General features: G+C 42.9%; 1 protein-coding gene across 6 annotated transcripts in view; it reads right to left on the reverse strand.

The window, feature by feature from the left end:
* LRRC49 (leucine rich repeat containing 49) overlaps positions 1-19,517 on the reverse strand; it is a 61,834-nt gene that overhangs the window by 25,597 nt on the left and 16,720 nt on the right. For all 6 annotated transcript variants that reach the window (XM_060282923.1, XM_060282922.1, XM_060282920.1 and 3 more), the window contains 4 exons: positions 19,214-19,275; positions 14,504-14,651; positions 11,758-11,841; positions 10,060-10,214 (listed from right to left, as the gene is read on the reverse strand). In XM_060282923.1, the coding sequence (XP_060138906.1) occupies positions 10,060-10,214; positions 11,758-11,841; positions 14,504-14,651; positions 19,214-19,275 (449 nt within the window). The remainder of the gene's footprint in view (positions 1-10,059; positions 10,215-11,757; positions 11,842-14,503; positions 14,652-19,213; positions 19,276-19,517) is intronic.

Genomic DNA, 19,517 nt, shown 5'->3' on the forward strand with positions numbered 1-19,517 from the left:
GTCTGACCAGAGCAGAATACAGTGGTACTATTACTTCCCTTGATCTAGATGCTATACTCCTATTGATGCAGCCCAGAATTGCATTGGCTTTTTTAGCTGCTGCATCACACTGTTGACTCATGTTAAGTTTGTGGTCTACCAAGACTCCTAGATCCTTTTCACATGTACTGCTCTCAAGCCAGGTGTCACCCATCCTGTATTTGTGCCTTTCATTCATATAATATGCTTACAATGGACAAATGTAAATAGAAAACACAAATATTCGGTAAAAATGTTAAGAATAGATTAAGAATACAATTTTAATTTTAGTATATAAGGTATATAAAATTATAAGCAGAACAAACAAATGTTATAAACCAGAAAGGGAAGTTAGTTGGGGGAAGTTGCGGAGGGGGTGTGTGAATTGAAATTGTAAAAAGCAATTTGAATTTTTGAATATGTTAAAACTTGTTGAAAAATCTTTATAAAATTTAAATAAATAAAAAAGGATTGGCATCCAGCCCCAAACCCAGTAGGAGATGGTTTCAGGAATATGGGAAAGAAAGGGGGAGTCACTGTTCTTCCTCACCACCACTCCTGTGAACGGAAATCCAAGTGGATGGAACCCTTCTGTTAATAGCTGGGGATGCACTTCAACACTTTGTTGTAGGCACCTCTTTGGAGGTATAATCCTAATATATTTTACATGGCTATTGAGAGAATATATATGAAATACTTCCAACAGTAATATGCTTCACAGATGCTGTATTAGGAATAGTCTTATTAAGCTTGCTCCCTACCCAGTTCTGAAGTTCTTGTTTATTTAACATAAAACATTTTAATCTAATTTTCCCTGTCAGATATTTGGGGATATTGTAATGTACAATTTGTCTCAGCACTTACTGGAAAAACCCAAACTTTGCGCCAACATGTTTTTAAAAAAATATTGGCATCAACATCAATTGGGCATATTTCTAGAAATCTAAAGGAATCTAGGCACCACTCAGAGAATGTTCATTGTGCATTAAGTTTACTTTCCTTGTGCTGTGCTGTACTGGCTCAGTTCATCAAATTTATCACATACAGAGCTTTTTTTAAAAGTACCGTAATTCCAGAGAACAGTAGAACAATGACATTGGAAATAAGTTTGGTTGTGTTGACTTTTTTAAATTAAAAAAATCAAACATTGCCTCTCTGAACTTGACCTATTATACCATGACACAGTCTTTGCCAACAGGGTGCCCTCCAGATGTTTTAGACTATGGTTCCCATCAGCCCCAACCAGCATGGAGGATACCACATTGGCAAAGGCTTGCCATCGTAAGTGTAAAGTTATGGTGGGGGAGTGACTGAAATTTTATTTTATGTTTTAGTTTGCTGTGCTACTTAGCATATTGGAGGAAAGTGTCTCATGGTCTTTCCTAATCCACGCATGATTCATGTCAACAGCTGGGACCTTCTCAGTGTCTTCCTAAGAACTACAGACCCTCCCATGCATCCATTACACTAAAGCTACTAAAAAATCTGTCTTTTTCTGAATAAATATGAGATTAGACACATGCCTGCTGTATCGTGGGTTCTAATTGTTCGTTCCCTTGCCAAGACTCAGTGGATTATCTTTGTTCTTTGGAAAGTATATGGGTACTGAAACTCTCTCTTGGGCCCAGCTCATAGCTGCCAAGTTTTCCCTTTTCTCGCGAGGAAGCCTATTCAGCATAAGGGAATTTCCCTTATAAAAAGGGAGAACTTGGCAGCTATGGCCCAGCAGAGAGTGAGAATGTTGTAGGTCTCCTGTAGCTCCCTCCTTTGGCCACCACAAGGTGAGAATCTCTGCTTATCTTCCCTTGGTCCTGGTTTCTAGGGGCCACAACAGGCTCAAATCCTGGCACTTACTTAAAGCAACAGCTTCTAACTGTATGTGCTCAGCAGTTTAATAAAAAGGGGGTGATCTGTTATTTTATTACCTACATAATTCTGATTTATTGAAATTATTGAAATGTGAGACAATGCCCTGAAAAAAGCCTCAAGTTGTGGAGGGGAGACAAGCCCTGAAAGCCATCCCAAAGTTGGTTACTCCAACACAGGCGTAATAGTCTTCCTTCAGTGTAAATGGTGCCATGAACTGCAGGCCCACTTACCAAAGAGAGGGAGAAATTTAAAAACTCACTGTCTGGAAAATGCCCAGGATCCTTTTAAACTCTGCAAGACTGTAGCCCAGCAAACAGTTATTTTGTAATAAAATTAGTATTTTTGCCACTTTATTTTGAGAGGGGGAAAGGCAAGAGTGATGGTTGGCGGCTAACAGATTGAGATTGACTCCTGAGAAGACAGAAGTACTGTTTGTGGGGGGCAGGAGGCGGGCAGGTGTGGAGGACTCCCTGGTCCTGAATGGGGTAACTGTGCCCCTGAAAGACCAGGTGCGCAGCCTGGGAGTCATTTTGGACTCACAGCTGTCCATGGAGGCGCAGGTCAATTCTGTGTCAAGGGCAGCTGTCTACCAGCTCCATCTGGTACGCAGGCTGAGACCCTACCTGCATGCGGACTGCCTCGCCAGAGTGGTGCATGCTCTGGTTATCTCTCGCTTGGATTACTGCAATGCGCTCTACGTGGGGCTACCTTTGAAGGTGACCCGGCAACTACAACTAATCCAGAATGCGGCAGCTAGACTGGTGACTGGGAGCGGCTGCCGAGACCACATAACTTGAAAGACCTACATTGGCTCCCAGTACGTTTCCAGTACATTTCCGAGCACAATTCAAAGTGTTGGTGCTGACCTTTAAAGCCCATACGGCCTCGGTCCAGTATACCTGAAGGAGCGTCTCCACCCCCATCGTTCTGCCCGGACACTGAGGTCCAGCGCTGAGGGCCTTCTGGCGGTTCCCTCACTGCGAGAAGTGAGGTTACAGGGAACCAGGCAGAGGGCCTTCTCGGTAGTGGCACCCGCCCTGTGGAACACCCTCCCATCAGAGAGAGATAAACAACTACCTGACATTTAGAAAATACCTAAAGGCAGCCTTGTTTAGGGAAGTTTTTAAACTGTGATATTTGATGTACTTTAATGTTTGTTGGAAGCCGCCCAGAGTGGCAGGGGAAGCCCAGCCATATGGGCGGGGTATAAATAATAAATTATTTTTATTATTATTATTATTATTCTTCCAACATCTTCTCCTATAAAAGTAAATTACAGCTTCCAGAAAGAACGTGGAAACTTATTTTACATGTTACCATTTTATTATAGACAGCTTGGCTAAAGAACCACAGTGTTCACAATCAGGAAATTACTAAGTATAAACCAGCTTCACAGCCCGTCCGAAAGTAAGTAAAAGAAAACATTACACAAAGAACTTTGCTTTAACTGGACGGAGGGGGGAAATCTCTTAATACTACACTAATGCAGAGTTCCTGGGGCAAGGAAAGGGGTTATTAACATTAATAGATGCTACTGTAGGATGCAATGTTTTTACAAAATAAAACTTCATACAGATGACAGATACTGAAAAAAAGGCCACGACAAAATATATTCAGGGTAATTTGTTCCACTTTGTTGCAAAGTCTAACGAAACTTAACTTGTTTTTGAATGCTTTGAATTAAATATGCATATGGGAGGGGGAGTAAAAGCAAGGCATGCTGGGATTTATTCACATTTCTGCCCTGCTCTGGTATAACGTGGGGCTCAGTCACTTCCCCCCCCCCTGCCTTTCCTCCCTGAATTCCGCTGCCAGAGGCTTCCCCACTTGGACCAGCTCACTTCCACTCTTGCAGCTGAGCCTGGGGAAAGGGGGCTTGAATTTATCTGAATGCACAAAGTGCTTTTCTTTAAGATATTCATTTAAAACATTTCTAGAGCACCCTTCATCCACACAGATGCCAAGGCAGGACATAATGGGGACGATGAATAAAGCTATTCCAGACAGATACAAAAACAACCAAAAAGTAGAACATCAACTCTCATAATGCCATAGCAAAATGGCATTTTGCCATCTTTCAGAGGCAGGATGCCATTGAATACCTGCTTGCAGATTTCCTGGCAACATAAAGCTGTGGGCTGTGTAAAGTAGGCTGCTGGAAAAGATGCATTTGTGGTCTGATTCTGTGGACGCTTCTTATGTTCTTTTTTATATATTTGCATTTCTATCCCACCTTTTCCGCCTATGAGCTCAAGGCGGTGTACGTGGTTCTCCCCCTCCTTGTTTAATCCCCACAACAACCCTATAGTAGGGTTAGACTGAGAGGCAGGGACTGGCCCAAGGTGACCCAATGGGCTGCATGGCCAAGTGGGGATTTGAACCCCCGTCTCCAAGGTCCCAGTCCGACACTCTCACCACTACCCCACCCTGCTTCTCTCATGTTCTGCAGTAAGGCAGGGCACATCATCAAGACGGGTCCCCTGTTTCTCAACCAGGACTAAGACAGAGCGAGCATTACATTTGTGCTGTCCCACAAGGAGGAACTTGCCATTCCCATGTATGAACTTACAGAAAGGAGTTCAGACATTTCTGCCTCAACTTTATGTCAACAAGAATTCCAGTATCAAAAAGTTTCCATTTAAGAATCCTAAAAGAAGCACTGGTGCCATTAGTTCAAAGATTTTTTGTCTCTTTTTTTTCTTTTAAAAAAAGCTTAAATAAATTACAATTATTAGCTTTGGCAGGCAAACTCAAAGCTATATGAGGAGGAAAACCCAAAATAATTCCAGAAATTATCTTATGAATCATCAACAAAGTAACAGTTAAAGAACAGTTTCTGTTAAAATAACACAGGTGCAGGCGTCAACCAGGGAAGCAGACGGTTCAATTTGTGAAAAGCTGTTCAGAGGAGCCTGTGTTTATGAAGTCTATTCATGCACAAAGAATTAACAGCTTCATTCAGCTGATTTTGCATTATCCGTTTGCTTGTTTGATCTTATTAAACTCACTGTATATTTTGAAAACATGCTGCCAATGGGGAAGGGAGAGAGGGGGAAAAATCAGGATTTAAATACCAATGAAAAAACAGTATTTTGGAAGACTGGGGGACCATATGAGGGATCATATACTCCTTTAACTATGAATACTTTTTAAAGCCAAATACTAAAATCACTGCACAAATTTAAAATACAGCACACTTACACTCTCTTGCAGCTTCCCTCCAGATGTTGGTGGGCTCACAACCCCCATCACCATAGGCAGCAACGCCAATGGCCAGGGATGAAGGGAGCTGGACTGCAGCAACATCCAGGTGGCTGCTGGATGGATCAAGGGAGCACTTTCAACAGACCTTCACTGGTATTTCTGAAGATGGAATCCTACCATCTACAAAAGTACAGAATCAAAGAACTGTAGAGCTGGAAGGGATCCCCAAGGGACATCTAGTCCTACCCCCTGCAATGCAGGAATCTCAGCTAAAGCATCCAGGACAGATAGCCATCCAACCTCTGCTTAAAAATCTCCAAGGAAGGAGATTTTTAGTAAGAATCCATCGATTGGAGTCCTACCCTCCAGAGCAGGAGAAAACAAGCTTCTTCCCTCTTCCATGTGACAGCCCTTGAGATATTTGAAGATGGCTATCCTATCTCCTCTCAGTCCTCTCTTTTCAAGGCTAAACATACCCAGCTCCTTCAAGCCCTCCTCCTAAGGCTTGGTTTCCAGACCCTTGATCATCTTTGTCTCCCTCCTCTGCACATGTTCCAGCTCGTCAACATCCTTCTTAAACTGTCATGCCCAGAACTGGTGCACCAGTATTCAAGGTGTGGTCTGACCAAGACAGAATAAAGTGATGAGGGAAAGGTAAAGGGACCCCTGACCATTAAGTCCAGTCGTGACCGACTCTGGGGTTGCGTGCTCATCTCGCATTATTGGCCAAGAGAGCCGGCGTACAGCTTCCAGGTCATGTGGCCAGCATGACAAAGCCACTTCTGGCGAACCAGAGCAGCACATGGAAACGCCGTTTACCTTCCCGCTGTAGCGGTTCCTATTTATCTACTTGCATTTTTGACATGCTTTCGAACTGCTAGGTTGGCAGGAGCTGGGACCAAGCAACGGGAGCTCACCCCATCGCGGGAATTCAAACCACCGACCTTCTGATCAGCAAGCCCTAGGCTCAGTGGTTTAACCCACAGCGCCACCTGGGTCCATTAAAGTGATGAAACACACTGTAAATTTATTGTTTTTCTAAAGTAAATGTTTTACTGTGTATGTTCTACCTTTGTCCATCTCTCGTTTTGTTTTTCTCTTTAATTCATATTTTTTTAAAAATGGAGATGTGATGGGGTACAAACCGGATGCAAAGAGATGACGATCAATGGCCTACAAACATATTGGCAAATAGTGTCACTTTAAAAATGAAACTTTCAAATGGAATGACCAACTGTCCATAACACACATTCATAGAATAAAAGGAGTAGATTGCACAATACATGAAAACACCACAAGAGATAACCTGAAGAATAAAGAAGATTGCCCAAATCAGATAGCTCAGTCAGCAGAGCATGAGACTCTTAATCTCAGGGTTGTGGGTTCAAGACCCAGATTGGGCAAAAAGATTCCTGCACTGCAGGGGGCTGAACTAGGTGACCCTCATGGTCCCTTCAAGCTAAACAATTATATGATCAAAATATAAAAAAAAATATAAAAAATGTCCAGTCGCACCTTAGAGACTTACCTGAAGAAGTGTGCATGCACACGATAGCTTATACCAAGAACAAACTTAGTTGGTATCTAAGGTGCTACTGGACCATTTTTAATTTTATATATATATATATTTCAACTGCATCAGACCATCACGGCTACCTACCTAATTCTATGATCAGTTGCACCAGGAGATGGAGGATGTAAACTGAACTCAATTACTGAATAAATAGCAAGCCTCTGTGGTCACACTAGTAACTTGAGCTACCTGGATCCATGTAATCGCCTCAAAACTCTCTCACTAGCTCTTTACTTACAGCCAATGATGTGTGATGGAAAATTGCTTCATTCTTCAAAGAAAAATTGCTTTTCACATGCTAATTATTAACAATGAATGACTGTCAATTGTAAATAAATATTGGCAGTTTCAATTTTTTTAATTTTATTACCGTATCTAAAGATCTGGCACACAGAAGATGGAGCAAGCTTGTTTTCTCCTGCTCTGGAGGGTAGGACCCAAACCAGCGGCTTCAAGTTATAAGAAAGGAGATTGTGAATAAACATCAGGAAGAACTTACTGACAGTAAGAGCTGTTTGACAGTGGAACTGTCTCCCTTGGGAGGTGGTGGACTCTCGTTCCTTGGAGGTTTTTAAGCTTTAGTTGAGATTCCTGCATTGCAGGGGGTTGGACTAGATGTCCTTTGGGTATACCCTCCAACTATACAATTCTAGGACTCTAATAAATACAAATAATATGCTCTATGCCAGGGGTCAGCAAACTTTATCATCAGGGGGCCGGTCCACAATCCCTCAGACCTTATATTTTGAAAAATATAAATTATAAATACCCTACAAGCCGGTCCCACAGCTACCTCCGGCCCTGGAGGAGGAACGCACTCTGCACGTGCTCAGGAGCGTGTATCGGCGGCGCCCACTCATCGGCGCTGTTGACGAGCAGCAGCCACTCCATCAGCCCTGGCAGCAGCACGGAGCTCCCAGGCGGGATGCCCCCCCGGCTGCGGCCCGTCATCCGAGGCCAGGTCTGTGGCTATGTTGCGCACGCAGAGCGCCAGGCAGGTGGTGCGCATCTCACCCTCCAGATGCTCCAGTGCAGCCACTGAGCGCCAGCAGTGCCGACCGGGCACCAAGCTCCAGCTGAAGCCCCACAACACACCCGTCACGATGCCCATGGCGCAACCCAGACCTGCCGGCTTCTCCGTCCATGGCCGCGCCGGGTTTACCTCAGAGTGCCAGTGGAGAGTCTTCGTATTGGCTCCAGGAACTTCCTGCAACCAATACGAAGCCGCACCAGCGTCGCCGCCTGCCCAGAGGTGTCTGCGGCTGCAGATTGGCTGTAGGAGCTTCCTGCAGCCAATCGAAGCCATGGCAGTGTCATGGAAGTCAGTCCCCGCGCAGCGAGGCGTCCACAGCTTCTTTTCAAGGAAACACCATGCCGCACCGGTTTAGCTTAAGGCGGGGACTGACCGAGCAGGCGGCAGGGTCTGTGGGCCAGATTTATGAGCCTGGTGGGCTGCATCCGGCCCCCGGGCCGTAGTTTGCTGACCCCTGCTCTATGGCATGCAAACTAAACATTTTCTGATGCAAGCTAACTTTTCTGAAGTGAATTAACCTAATTTGCACAGAGAAACTGTCCAGTTCAACATTTTCTGGAAAACACACATCACTGCTTATAGCAGGCTGTGCTTTTGAATTGTGTGGATGAATTTGGGGAGAGACTGCAGGTGTGTAGGATTTTACTGCAGATTTCTTTTGGGGTGGTGTATGTTTATTTTAGTGTAGTTTATACCGGTAGAGAAGGAGGGAGAGAAAGTGAGCCGCCTTGAGAACTTCACACCAGAAGACAGAATATAATTTCCCTAATTACAGCTAGGTAGCCGTGTTGGTCTGAGTCGAAACAAAATTAAAAAATTCCTTCCGTAGCACCTTAAAGACCAACTAAGTTTTTATTTTGGTATGAGCTTTCGTTGGTCTTTAAGGTGCTACAGAAGGAATTTTATTATATAATTTCCCTAAATAAAGAAGAAGAAAATTCTTGATACATTACAATAGCTTAACCCTTTAATTCCTATTGCAAATGGAATTTTAAAATGCATGGCATTTTTAAAATAGAACGGCAAATGAAAAATACTTTCATGTTGCCTTAAAATTCCTGGTACTCTGAACACTTATAGAGAATTCTCTGGTTTACTTTAGCAAAAGACCAAATGTGTATACTTCTCCTCCTACTTTTTGTGGACATCTGATCATTTAAATTCCGCCACTACCTTTATAAACAACAGGAAGATGGGGCTATCCAAAACAAGCTGAATCAAAGAGTCACAAAAAGCCTAAACTCCAATTCCAAAGAATCACTAATACGGGAGAATGCAGAAAGACACACATTAACGTTGCCTAAACCTTTGAAAGAAGTTTCAAACTGATGAAACAGCCCAAATTACACACAGAGAACACCACTCTGTAATATACATCAGTGTAATGGAAACTTTCTTTAAAGTTTTTTCAGTCTCAAATGCTGGGTGGCAAAGTCTTTGACAAAACTAGTGCTCCCTCCCACCCTCCCCACAGCTAACAAATCTCCTCCATTCATTTTAAGAGGAGTTTGACCATCCAGTTGCATAATGCTTTAGGCAGTACTTTTATCCCACATTCCATAATTAATATGTTGAATGACAAAATTTAGAGGGAGTAATCGGGCATGTAATAATATTTTGAGAGAGATTACCAAACTTCCTCCAGAAACCATGGTTCCACATGTGGTTCTCTGAGGGCCTCTAGTGGCCAATGGCAGAATCACATCCCACTTCAGTAATGGAGAAAAACCATCTCCCATGGTAACATGGGGAGGGAAGCATGTGGTTCTAGATGAGAGGTTCCCTCTCTGCTCCATCTCCACATGGCAATCTGCAGAAGAGGTGCGCAGGATTAAACTCTAAGCAAGATGCCCCAGGGTTTCACCTTCAATTTTGGGTTGTTTGTTGTCCCCTCTCCCCAGTACAAGATCCCATGCCTCATGAATGAGGCTGCTGTTGGGCTGGAGCCTTTCCCACTTTATTGTGGATTTTCTGGATTATTCCCCAAGAAGCCATCAAAGTCCAGCTGACTGTTTGATTTTGGCTGCTAGAGCCGGAAAAAGGGGAGGAGGCAGTGGGGGAGCAGAAGCAAGAGAATTAAAGTGAAGGGTTTTTATTTGTTGATTTCGTTTCTTTTCAGAAAGTGAATATAATAGCAGGGAAGAGAGCAATTCAGAAGCTATGAGTGAGACCAGGGGAAAATCAGACCGTAAAGAGAATGAAAAGCAAGCTGTCTGTTTGGGATGCCAGGAAATGAAACTTGGGAAACACAGAGAGGAAGAGGAGGAGGAGGAACTTTCCAGCTGATCATGGGGACTTCCTGCCTGGGCGGCTCTAAGAGGCTGCATAACCCTTGTTGGCCAGGAAAACAAGGCCTCCATACCTGGTTTCCTCGGGAAATTCATATGGAGTACTCCTGCTGTTCTGAGAAGATTCATTGTCTTCGTTGTTTTCTTGGCTGGAAGGCAGGTGGGCAGAGCGGTTCTGCTGGCTCTCCCACTGATGGGCAATATTGCTAATAGTTAATCGTTTCTTTTCCTGAAATGAGATACAAATATACAGTTTGAGAAAAGAGTTTGCTAAAGTAAAACAAAATGGCATTCTGGAAACCAAGATCAAGGAAACAGAATTACTGTATAGCAATCAGACAAATTATGTTGATTTCAGTTGGCTATCTGTTTGCTCTCAACAAGGAAATCATAGAATTGTAGAGTTAGAAGGAACCACGAGGATCATCTAGTCCAATTCCCTGCAATGCAGGAATCTTTTGCCCAATGTGGGGCTCAAACCCACAACCCTGAGATTAAGAGTCTCGTGCTCTACCGACAGTGCTATACTCCCATCCTAAAGTGCTATCAGTTTTTCCATGGAGAAAAAAGAAGACTAAGGGAGGGATGTGGCAGGGGTTTATAAAATCATATTTGTGTGTGGGAAAGGTTGAAAGATTTTCCCTCTCCTTCCTGAGGAAGGGACTAGAACTCCTCAGAGTCATTTGATGAAGCCCATAGATTCAGAATAGACCAGGCATGTCAAGCATGCGGCCCTCCAGATGTTTTGGCCTACAACTCCCATGATCCCTAGCTAGCAGGACCAGTGGTTGGGGAAGATGGGAATTGTAGTCCAAAACATCTGGAGGGCCGCATGTTTGACATGCCTGGAATAGACAAAAGGAAGTTCTTCTTTACACAATGCAGAATAAACATGTGGAATACAATATGTAGCGATATCCACTGGCTAACATGTCTAGAAAATGGTATATAAGACAATTCTGTAGATTGTTCCATCGGTGGCTTTTAACCATTGGTGGCTTTTAACCTTACAATCAGAGGCTGCTAGACCCTCAATGACAGTTGCTGGGAGTTTGTGGGCTCCCCATAAGCCTGTGAGAAGTAGAATGCCATGACCTGTTCCAGAGGACCTCTTGTGTTCTTATGGGTAAGACAGTAGGAAGCATGGACAGACTAGATCAAATACTCTATTAGCAGGAGTCCCCAGTTGGCCAAGTTCTGCAGACCCCATTTTTCAAAAGCCAAGCCATGCCCCCCCTACATTTTCAAATGTTGTTATCTCTGTGGTCGTTTTTGATATGTGAATGGTTCCGCCATACTCTCCAACATGTCCCAGAGCAAAGCCAGACTGTGCTCCCACATGAGTCACATGACCCGCACAAGAGCACGGCACCCAAAAACAGGATGTCCCATGCAGTTGACGGGTATGTGCCTGGGTGGGTTATGCGACCCACCAATAGGGAGCCACGGCTTTATAGGAACATAGGAAGCTGCCTTATACAGAGTCAGATCACTGGTCCATCAAGCTCAGTGCTGGCAGCAGCTCTCCAGGATTCTCTCCCAGCCCAACCTAGAAATGCAGTGGATTGAACCTGGGACCTTCCGCAAAAAGAGCAGATGCTTGACCACTGATCATTCTTCCCCTGCGATGGAGGATGCCATGTGGTTTGTTTCCAGCAGGGAAGGAGCAGCCATAACAAGGAGACACAGCTCTCAGGGGGGTGGGATAAATGAAGGGAGGGAGGGGCCTGGGTCTCTTCCATTTGCATCCTACAAAGGCCACCGCTTGGTACCTTCAGTAAGGTCTGCTTGTGGCTTTCACGCCTCTTCTCTTCCTCTTTTCGTAAGGCAACAGATGCCATGCGCCTTTCTTCTTCCTGGGTTAAAATAAAACAGAACACTTTACTGTAAGACTCATGACTATACTACTCAGACTTTGCAAAGAGCCAGTCCATTGCAGGGGTGGAGGGATCTAAAAGTAACAGGGAAGTCATACTGGATTTTGTAAAAACACTGAAGTCATGAACAAGCTTTCAAGTTCCACAGAGCAGTGTGTCCAGCTGCTAAGCAAAAAACAAAGAAACAAACCCAAAGTATCCCTACTGGGTGGACTGTGTAATTCAATTAAGAGAATTTAGAATACATATCTTCCAAGTACAAAGCAATGCTCACAACTAAATCAAATATTAAAAGGTTAATAATAATAATATTTATACCCTGCCCTTCTGACTGGGTTGTATATAGTATATAAAAACATAATAAAGTATATAAAAACATCCTAAAACATTAAACATTTAAAACTTCCCTATACATGGCTGCCTTCAGATACATTCCACTGGGAGGGGGCCACTATCTACATAGTGAGGGAACCACCAAAAGGCCCTCGGAGCTGGACCTCCATGTCCAAGCTGAGCGATGGAGGTGGAGATGCTGCTTCAGGTATACTGGACCAAGACCGTTTAGGGCTTTAAATATCAGCACCAACTCTTCAAATTGTGCTCAGAAATGTATTGGGAGCCAGCAAAGATCCTTTAGGACCAGTGTTATATGGTCCAGGCAGCCACTCCCAGTCACCAGTCTAGCTGCCGCATTCTGGATTAGTTGTAGTTTCCGGGTCACCTTCAAAAGTAGCCCCACGTAGAGTTTCAGAGTCATTTCTTTCACTATAAAGTTGAACTAGACCCATTATCTCTCTTCTGGGAAGTAAATAAAGCTATCCTCTATAAATGGCTAATGATCCATCTCCTTACAGCTGAGCAAATGGAAATAGTCTTTCTCTGGAAAAGTGAGCAACAATCTACCCCTCCAAAGGTGGTATGACAGGAAGCTTTCTCTGATAAACTTACCCAATGATGTAGCCTAGCCCAAAGTGAAATAAAAAGTGACAGGTTCTTATATTAATTGCAATCCAGGAGAACAGACTATCTCTTTAACGGTGAGGTCATCCTCCAGGTATTATTTATATTCTTGACATAGAAGGTAGTTTTTCTTTCATTTGTTTGTCTCTTTCTGTGGGGGCTATTTGTATTCTTGTGTCTTTATGTAGTACAATAAGCTCACAATTTATGCAAGGATTGGGTTCAATGGCAGGTGGGATTGCCCATGCCATTTCCCCCCTTTCAATTTTTTAATATTTTTTGCCATGCAGTATGTGTTAAGTATGTGTCGGGGACCCAGGTGGTGCTGTGGGCTAAACCACAGATTCTAGGGCTTGCTGATCAGAAGGTCGGCGGTTCGAATCCCTGTGACGGGGTGAGCTCCCGTTGCTCGGTCCCAGCTCCTGCCAACCTAGCAGTTCAAAAGCACGTCAAAATGCAAGTACAGTAGATAAATAGGAACTGCTACAGCGGGAAGGTAAACGGTGTTTCCATGTGCTGCCCTGGTTTGCCAGAAGTGGCTTTGTCATGCTGGCCACATGACCTGGAAGCTATACGCCGGCTCCCTCGGCCAATAATGCGAGATGAGCGCGCAACCCCAGAGTCGGTCACGACTGGACATAATGGTCAGGGGTCCCTTTACCTTTACCTTTTATGTGTTAAGCTGAATGACCACAAGTTACATGTGCATAAATTGTGAGTTTACTGTACACAAAGGCTGGTTTCAAAAACAGCTTACCATGCAATTGGGACTGCTACTTCATATTGTGTTTATTTATAATATTTATATGTTGGCTTTCTGCTTTAGAGTGGCTTTCAACAAAAATACCAGTAAAACTAAAATGCAGAATATAAAATGCAACCTTAACAACAGTGAAGAGAAGATGCATCTTAACTAAAGGCCCAGTGCCTTTAGTTCCATAATTTGGGAGTGGGGGAGAGGGGGAGCCCGCTCCAGCTCTACCTGCCTAAATTCTGAAAGAGCCAACAGCCAGAGAAGAGCCTCAGAAAAATGATCTTATGGAATGGGAAGCTCATACTGACACAGACAGTCCTTCCGATGCCTTATTCCAAATATAAAATCAATATGTGTAGACCTCACTCATTATGGGGTTGTCATTAAGACAAATCAGAGGAGATTGCTAAGCATTTTGGATATAAAAGGTAAAGGTAAAGGGCCCCCTGACCATCAGGTCCAGTCGTGTCCGACTCTGGGGTTGCGGCGCTCATCTCGCTCAATAGGCCAAGGGAGCCGGCGTTTGTCCGCAGACAGCTTCTGGGTCATGTGGCCAGCATGACAAAGCTGCTTCTGGCGAACCAGAGCAGCACACGGAAACACCGTTTACCTTCCCGCTGTAGCGGTCCCTATTTATCTACTTGCACTTTGATGTGCTTTCGAACTGCTAGGTGGGCAGGAGCTGGGACCGAGCAACGGGAGCTCACCCCGTCACAGGGATTCGAACTGCCGACCTTCTGATCAGCAAGCCCTAGACACTGTGGTTTAAAATAGTAAAAATATTCTTAGTAACTGTAATAAGTTTTTTTAAAAAATAATAAAAAACACAAAACCTGTTGGCACTGTGAATCGTCTGGTTAAATAAAACTCCTTGCTTATTTCAAGGTTTAACCCATCACAGAGTTTTCCCCACGGAGTTTCTCTTACTGTGATCTTCTTCATATCCAGCTGTCGGAGCTGCATCATATGGTGGAGAACAGTATGCTTGTAAAACACCTCTTGCGCTATCGGGTTGCTATCAAGGGTGATGTCTGAAAGGGATGCAGAATCGGCAAGGCACAAGATGTCATCAAAACTAGGTGAAAAGCAAAAGGAATGGAACACAGGTCACAGATCTCAAACATACAATCATCAATTTCTATTACTATTAACCTTAAAATAACCATTAATATCATTCCACTAATTAGAATCATAGAATCATAGAGTTGGAAGAGACCACAAGGGCCACCCAGTCCAACCCCCTGCCAAGCAGGAAACACCATCAAAGCATTCCTGACAGATGGCTGTCAAGCCTCCGCTTAAAGACCTCCAAAGGAAGAGACTCCACCACACTCTTGGTAGCAAATTCCACTGCCGAACAGCTCTTACTGTCAGGAAGTTCTTCCTAATGTTTAGGTGGGATCTCCTTTCTTGTAGTTTGAATCCACTGCTCCATGCCCTCTTCTCTGGAGCAGCAGAACAGGGCCGGCCCTACGGCTGGGCTGGGTGGCGTAGGGCACCACGGCGCCGGCCCGCCAGGAGGGCGCAGCTTGCGGCGGCCGGTCCGCCAGTTCGCCGCGCAGCTGCGCCCACGGCAACCGCGCTGCGCCTGCCCGCCCGCCGCGCAGCAGCGCCTGTGGCAGCCGCGCTGCACCCGCCCGCCCAGGGAAACGGGGCGGGGGGCGCCGGAGGGATCCGTCGCTCCATGGCGCCAGGGGAGCTTAAGACGGCCCTGCAGCAGAAAACGACCTTTCTCCCTCCTCTATATGACATCCTTTTATATATTTGAACATGGTTATCATATCACCCCTTAACCTTCTCTTCTCCAGGCTAAACATACCCAGCTCCCTAAGCCGTTCCTCATAAGGCATCGTTTCCAGGCCTTTGACCATTTTGGTTGCCCTCCTCTGGACACGTTCCAGCTTGTCAGTATCCTTCTTGTACTGTGGTGCCCAAAACTGGACACAGTACTCCAGGTGAGGTCTAACCAGAGCGGAATACAGTGGTACTATTACTCCCCTTGATTTAGATGCTATACACCTATTGATGCAGTGCAGAATTGCATTGGCTTTTTTAGCTGCTGCATCACACTGTTGACTCATGTCAAATTTGTGGTCTACCAAGACTCCTAGATCCTTTTCACATGTACTGCTCTCAAGCCAGGTGTCTCCCATCCTGTATTTGTGCCTTTCATTATTTTTTTGCCCAAGTGTAGTACTTTACATTTCTCCTTGTTAAAATTCATCTTGTTTGTTTTGGCCCAGTTGTCTAATCTGTTAAGGTCATTTTGAAGCGTGAGCCTGTCCTCTGGGGTATTAGCCACCCCTCCCAATTTGGTGTCATCTGCAAACTTGATCAGGATGCCCTCAATTAAAAGTAACCAGTAACAATACAATTCTTCCCATCAAATAGAGAAAGGTGAATTGTTGCAATAACTGGTCAAGGTTTTTTGACATATTTGGTTTTATGTGACTTTTAAACTTAATGGGATGTTTCAGTTAACTTTTACAATATTCCCTGGTTTTCTGTTGTAAAGGTTTGAAATGTGTGAATTGGGTTATATCCAGATCTGGTCCTGAGGGATGTCATATCAGTTACATCTATCATTGTCATGGTTTCAATCACTCAAATGCTTATTATGGCTGAGTGACCAATAAACAAAGCACCAATGCTGTTAGGAATGAAATATGCTCAGGAGAGGGCTGACTGTTTCAATTGTCCTTTAAAAAGAAAGAAAGAAAGAAAGAAAGAAAGAAAATATATTTCTTTCTTTTTATCAGTAATTTATTAGAAGAATTTCATTTTTAAAAAGATAGATTAAAAAACAATCAGAAAAAAGAAAAACATAAATAAAAATAGAAAAGAAAAATACTCACATTTCCATACATTAGTATACAGATGTGTATAGTCTTATTATCCTATTGCAAATATTTTTTTATGAATAACCTAATATATTCTTAGTAAATTCATTCCAAATATCATTATATTTATCCAAAGAAAGCCTGTGTTGCTAATATTGTCATATTGTCAAGCCACTGATTAAGGGGAATCCTATCTCTATTGTTCCAGTATCAATCTCATAGCCACCATCAGGGCACGTAGAATCCATTTTGACTGTCCCATTGTCACCTTCCATACAATAGGTATATAGGTCAAAATAATGTTCACCTCTGAAAATCTTAAATTCCTCCATAACTTACTATTTATATAATCCAATACTTTCTCCCAAAACTTAGTAAGTGTGGGACATTGTAAAAGCATGTGGGTTCAAAGAAGCATTATCCATTTTACATCTCCAGCAAAGGGCTGCATTATCCCTTTTTATACAAGCATAAGGGAGTCCAATAAATTCTATATAGTATTTTCTGCTATGTAAGCCTTAATTTTAAAGATCCATCAATACATCCAATACAGAAGGTAAAACACTTTCCCACTGTCTGGGTAGCAGTGAACATTCCAATTCTTTATTCCAATCATTGCTTAAAGTCTGGATATCAAATTTATTTATTGATAATTGCTGGCTTTTTAGTTTCTAATGAATTATCCAATTGTTCCAGTATTTCATGTGTCTCAGATGCTGAGAAGGCCGCCGGGTCAAACAGAGTTATGAAAAGATGTTGCCACTGGGCCACAACCAGTGGATGGTATTTTTCCTCCCAATGCATTGTACATATAAACTTCCTCATCTATCAGTTGGTCCAAGGTCAATTACCCTTGCTCCCAGGGTGGATTTGATTTAAATCAAATTTATTTAAATCACGATTTAAATCACGATTTAAATCAGTAGTCAGTAAGGCTTGAATTAAATCATAGTTTTCTACATAAGACTAATTCTTGCTGGTATAACTTTAATATGCTGGTAGATGAAGATTTTTAGAATAACAACTTTTCATATTAGTTTTTTTATCCCCAGTTTAATAGGTTAATCATTCATACTGTATTTGGACAACTTTTCTGTTGTACTTAGGAAGGAGAAAAATAATCATTACCTTAATAATAACAATTTAAATAGATTTATTCAACTGAAACAATAACATTACAGCATATGTTATTTGCTTAAACAAACATCCAAACAACAGCTAAACCCTCCAGCATGTCATCACAGAAGAATGACCCCCTCCAACGTCACAGCACAAGAATCAGTTAGCAAACTCAGGAAAGGGCCATTTAAGTTCAGCCCCAGTCTAGACATTGCAGTTTTCTTTTTCTAATTCACAGTCTCCCCTCCCCAAGTACAGAACCACCACCACCACCACCTAGCAGAACTTTGCTAGAGAGAAACTGGGACACTGGAAGAACGATGTTCAGTTACACTGAGCAGAAAGTAATTCTCACTGACTGCAGGGTTTACATCCTAAAGGCAGAGCAATATACCTCTGCAGTCTTTCAACTGCTGAGCCCAGCCAAACACTCCCCCACCCCCCAAAAAAGTTAAATCAGGGTAGGATTTATGTATCATTCAAGTGAAACAAAACAAAACAAACAAACCATAAAGGAGGGTGGGGCAGATTAAGCTGGAGTGTTTGTAGATGTCTAAATAATGCTGCCCAATCCAATCTATGGAAGGATATGCACTGAATGTGAAGTTTAGGTTCTCAGCACTGTTGCAATACATAAACTCCTAAGTACTGAAAACTCCACCCAGCAAAGTGGCACATATCCTTCCACAGGTTAAACTGCAGCCAACAAGCAACACTTTCACAACAAAAGAATTACCGTTTTCACTTATTTCAATTAGTTCACTTCCCATTCCACTTCTCCAGAACATAAGCACAATAAAACAAACAGCAGTAGTTCCACGTGGTTAAATTCCACTGAGAGCAATTAATAAAACCCCTTTCTTGCCTCCCCCACCCTCCCAATGTGTCAGTAATTGCTGCAATCACAGGCTGAATATCCTGCAGTGAGGCATCGCTGCAACACGTAATTGCCTGAGAAAGGATGTTAGACATACTAAATTGTGATCAAGGAGGAAGTGCATCCAGGAAAAGAATACATACAGTACACTAATTTTGAAAACAGGCTTAATTAAATGCTGCAGCCAAAATTATATAAAAAACAGAATAAAGGAGGGGGGTGGGGAGAATAAGATTCAGAAAATGTATTTCCTTTATTATACTCTTATAAAAGAAAAGGGTGTGTTACTCCTGACTTCATAAGTAGGTTCAAGAGTAGCATAGCAAGGAACAAGCAGCATCTTAGTAACTAAAAAAAGGATGTTCAATGACCTGTACAAATGGAAGCCTGTTACTTCAATTAAAGAAACATCAGTTTACATTACAGTCTGGAGCAAATATAAATCTAAACCCAGTTAGGGCATTTTTTTAAATAATGAGAATAATAGTGATTCACAAACTGACTCAGATAATATAGACTCTGCAGTATCAATATCCGGACTTTCTACGTAAGTATGGTAATAACATATTTTAAAACAGAAGAGAAACATTTCTTCTCTGTGCACTTAGAAAAAAAGATTAAAGGTTTTGCTAAATTTTGGTTTCATAGTTGTTCTCCTTCTCCATATACTGTAACATTTGTCAGACAGTCAGACAAAAGTAACCACTGGCAAATATTTAATTTAAAATGGATAGTGGTAGTAAGTGAGGCACTGAGAAAGCAAACAGATTCTCTCCCCGCCCACCAGCCGTTTCTGCTTACCGAGATATATTGTTAAAGCTGAGGAACAGACGTTGGAGGCAGGGCAAAGTATCCACATCTTTCTAGAACGAGAGAGAGAGAAAAACCAAATTCAGCATGTGAAGGACAGCATGCTCTACATGCTCTTGCTTCTCTGGAGAGTGAAACATACCTACTGCAATTTACTGTAACCTTGCTGCAGTGGCAACTGCTATCGAACACGCAGCTCCATCCCTCTATGGTGCAGGTTACAAAGGAGTGTTTCAGTGCATAGATCCTCTTGGAAAATAAGCTGGACTGCTTGCAATAGAAAGTGTTGAGAAAA

This window comes from Zootoca vivipara, chromosome 14 (genome assembly GCF_963506605.1).
Source record: "Zootoca vivipara chromosome 14, rZooViv1.1, whole genome shotgun sequence".
Classification (NCBI taxonomy): Eukaryota; Metazoa; Chordata; class Lepidosauria; order Squamata; family Lacertidae; genus Zootoca; species Zootoca vivipara.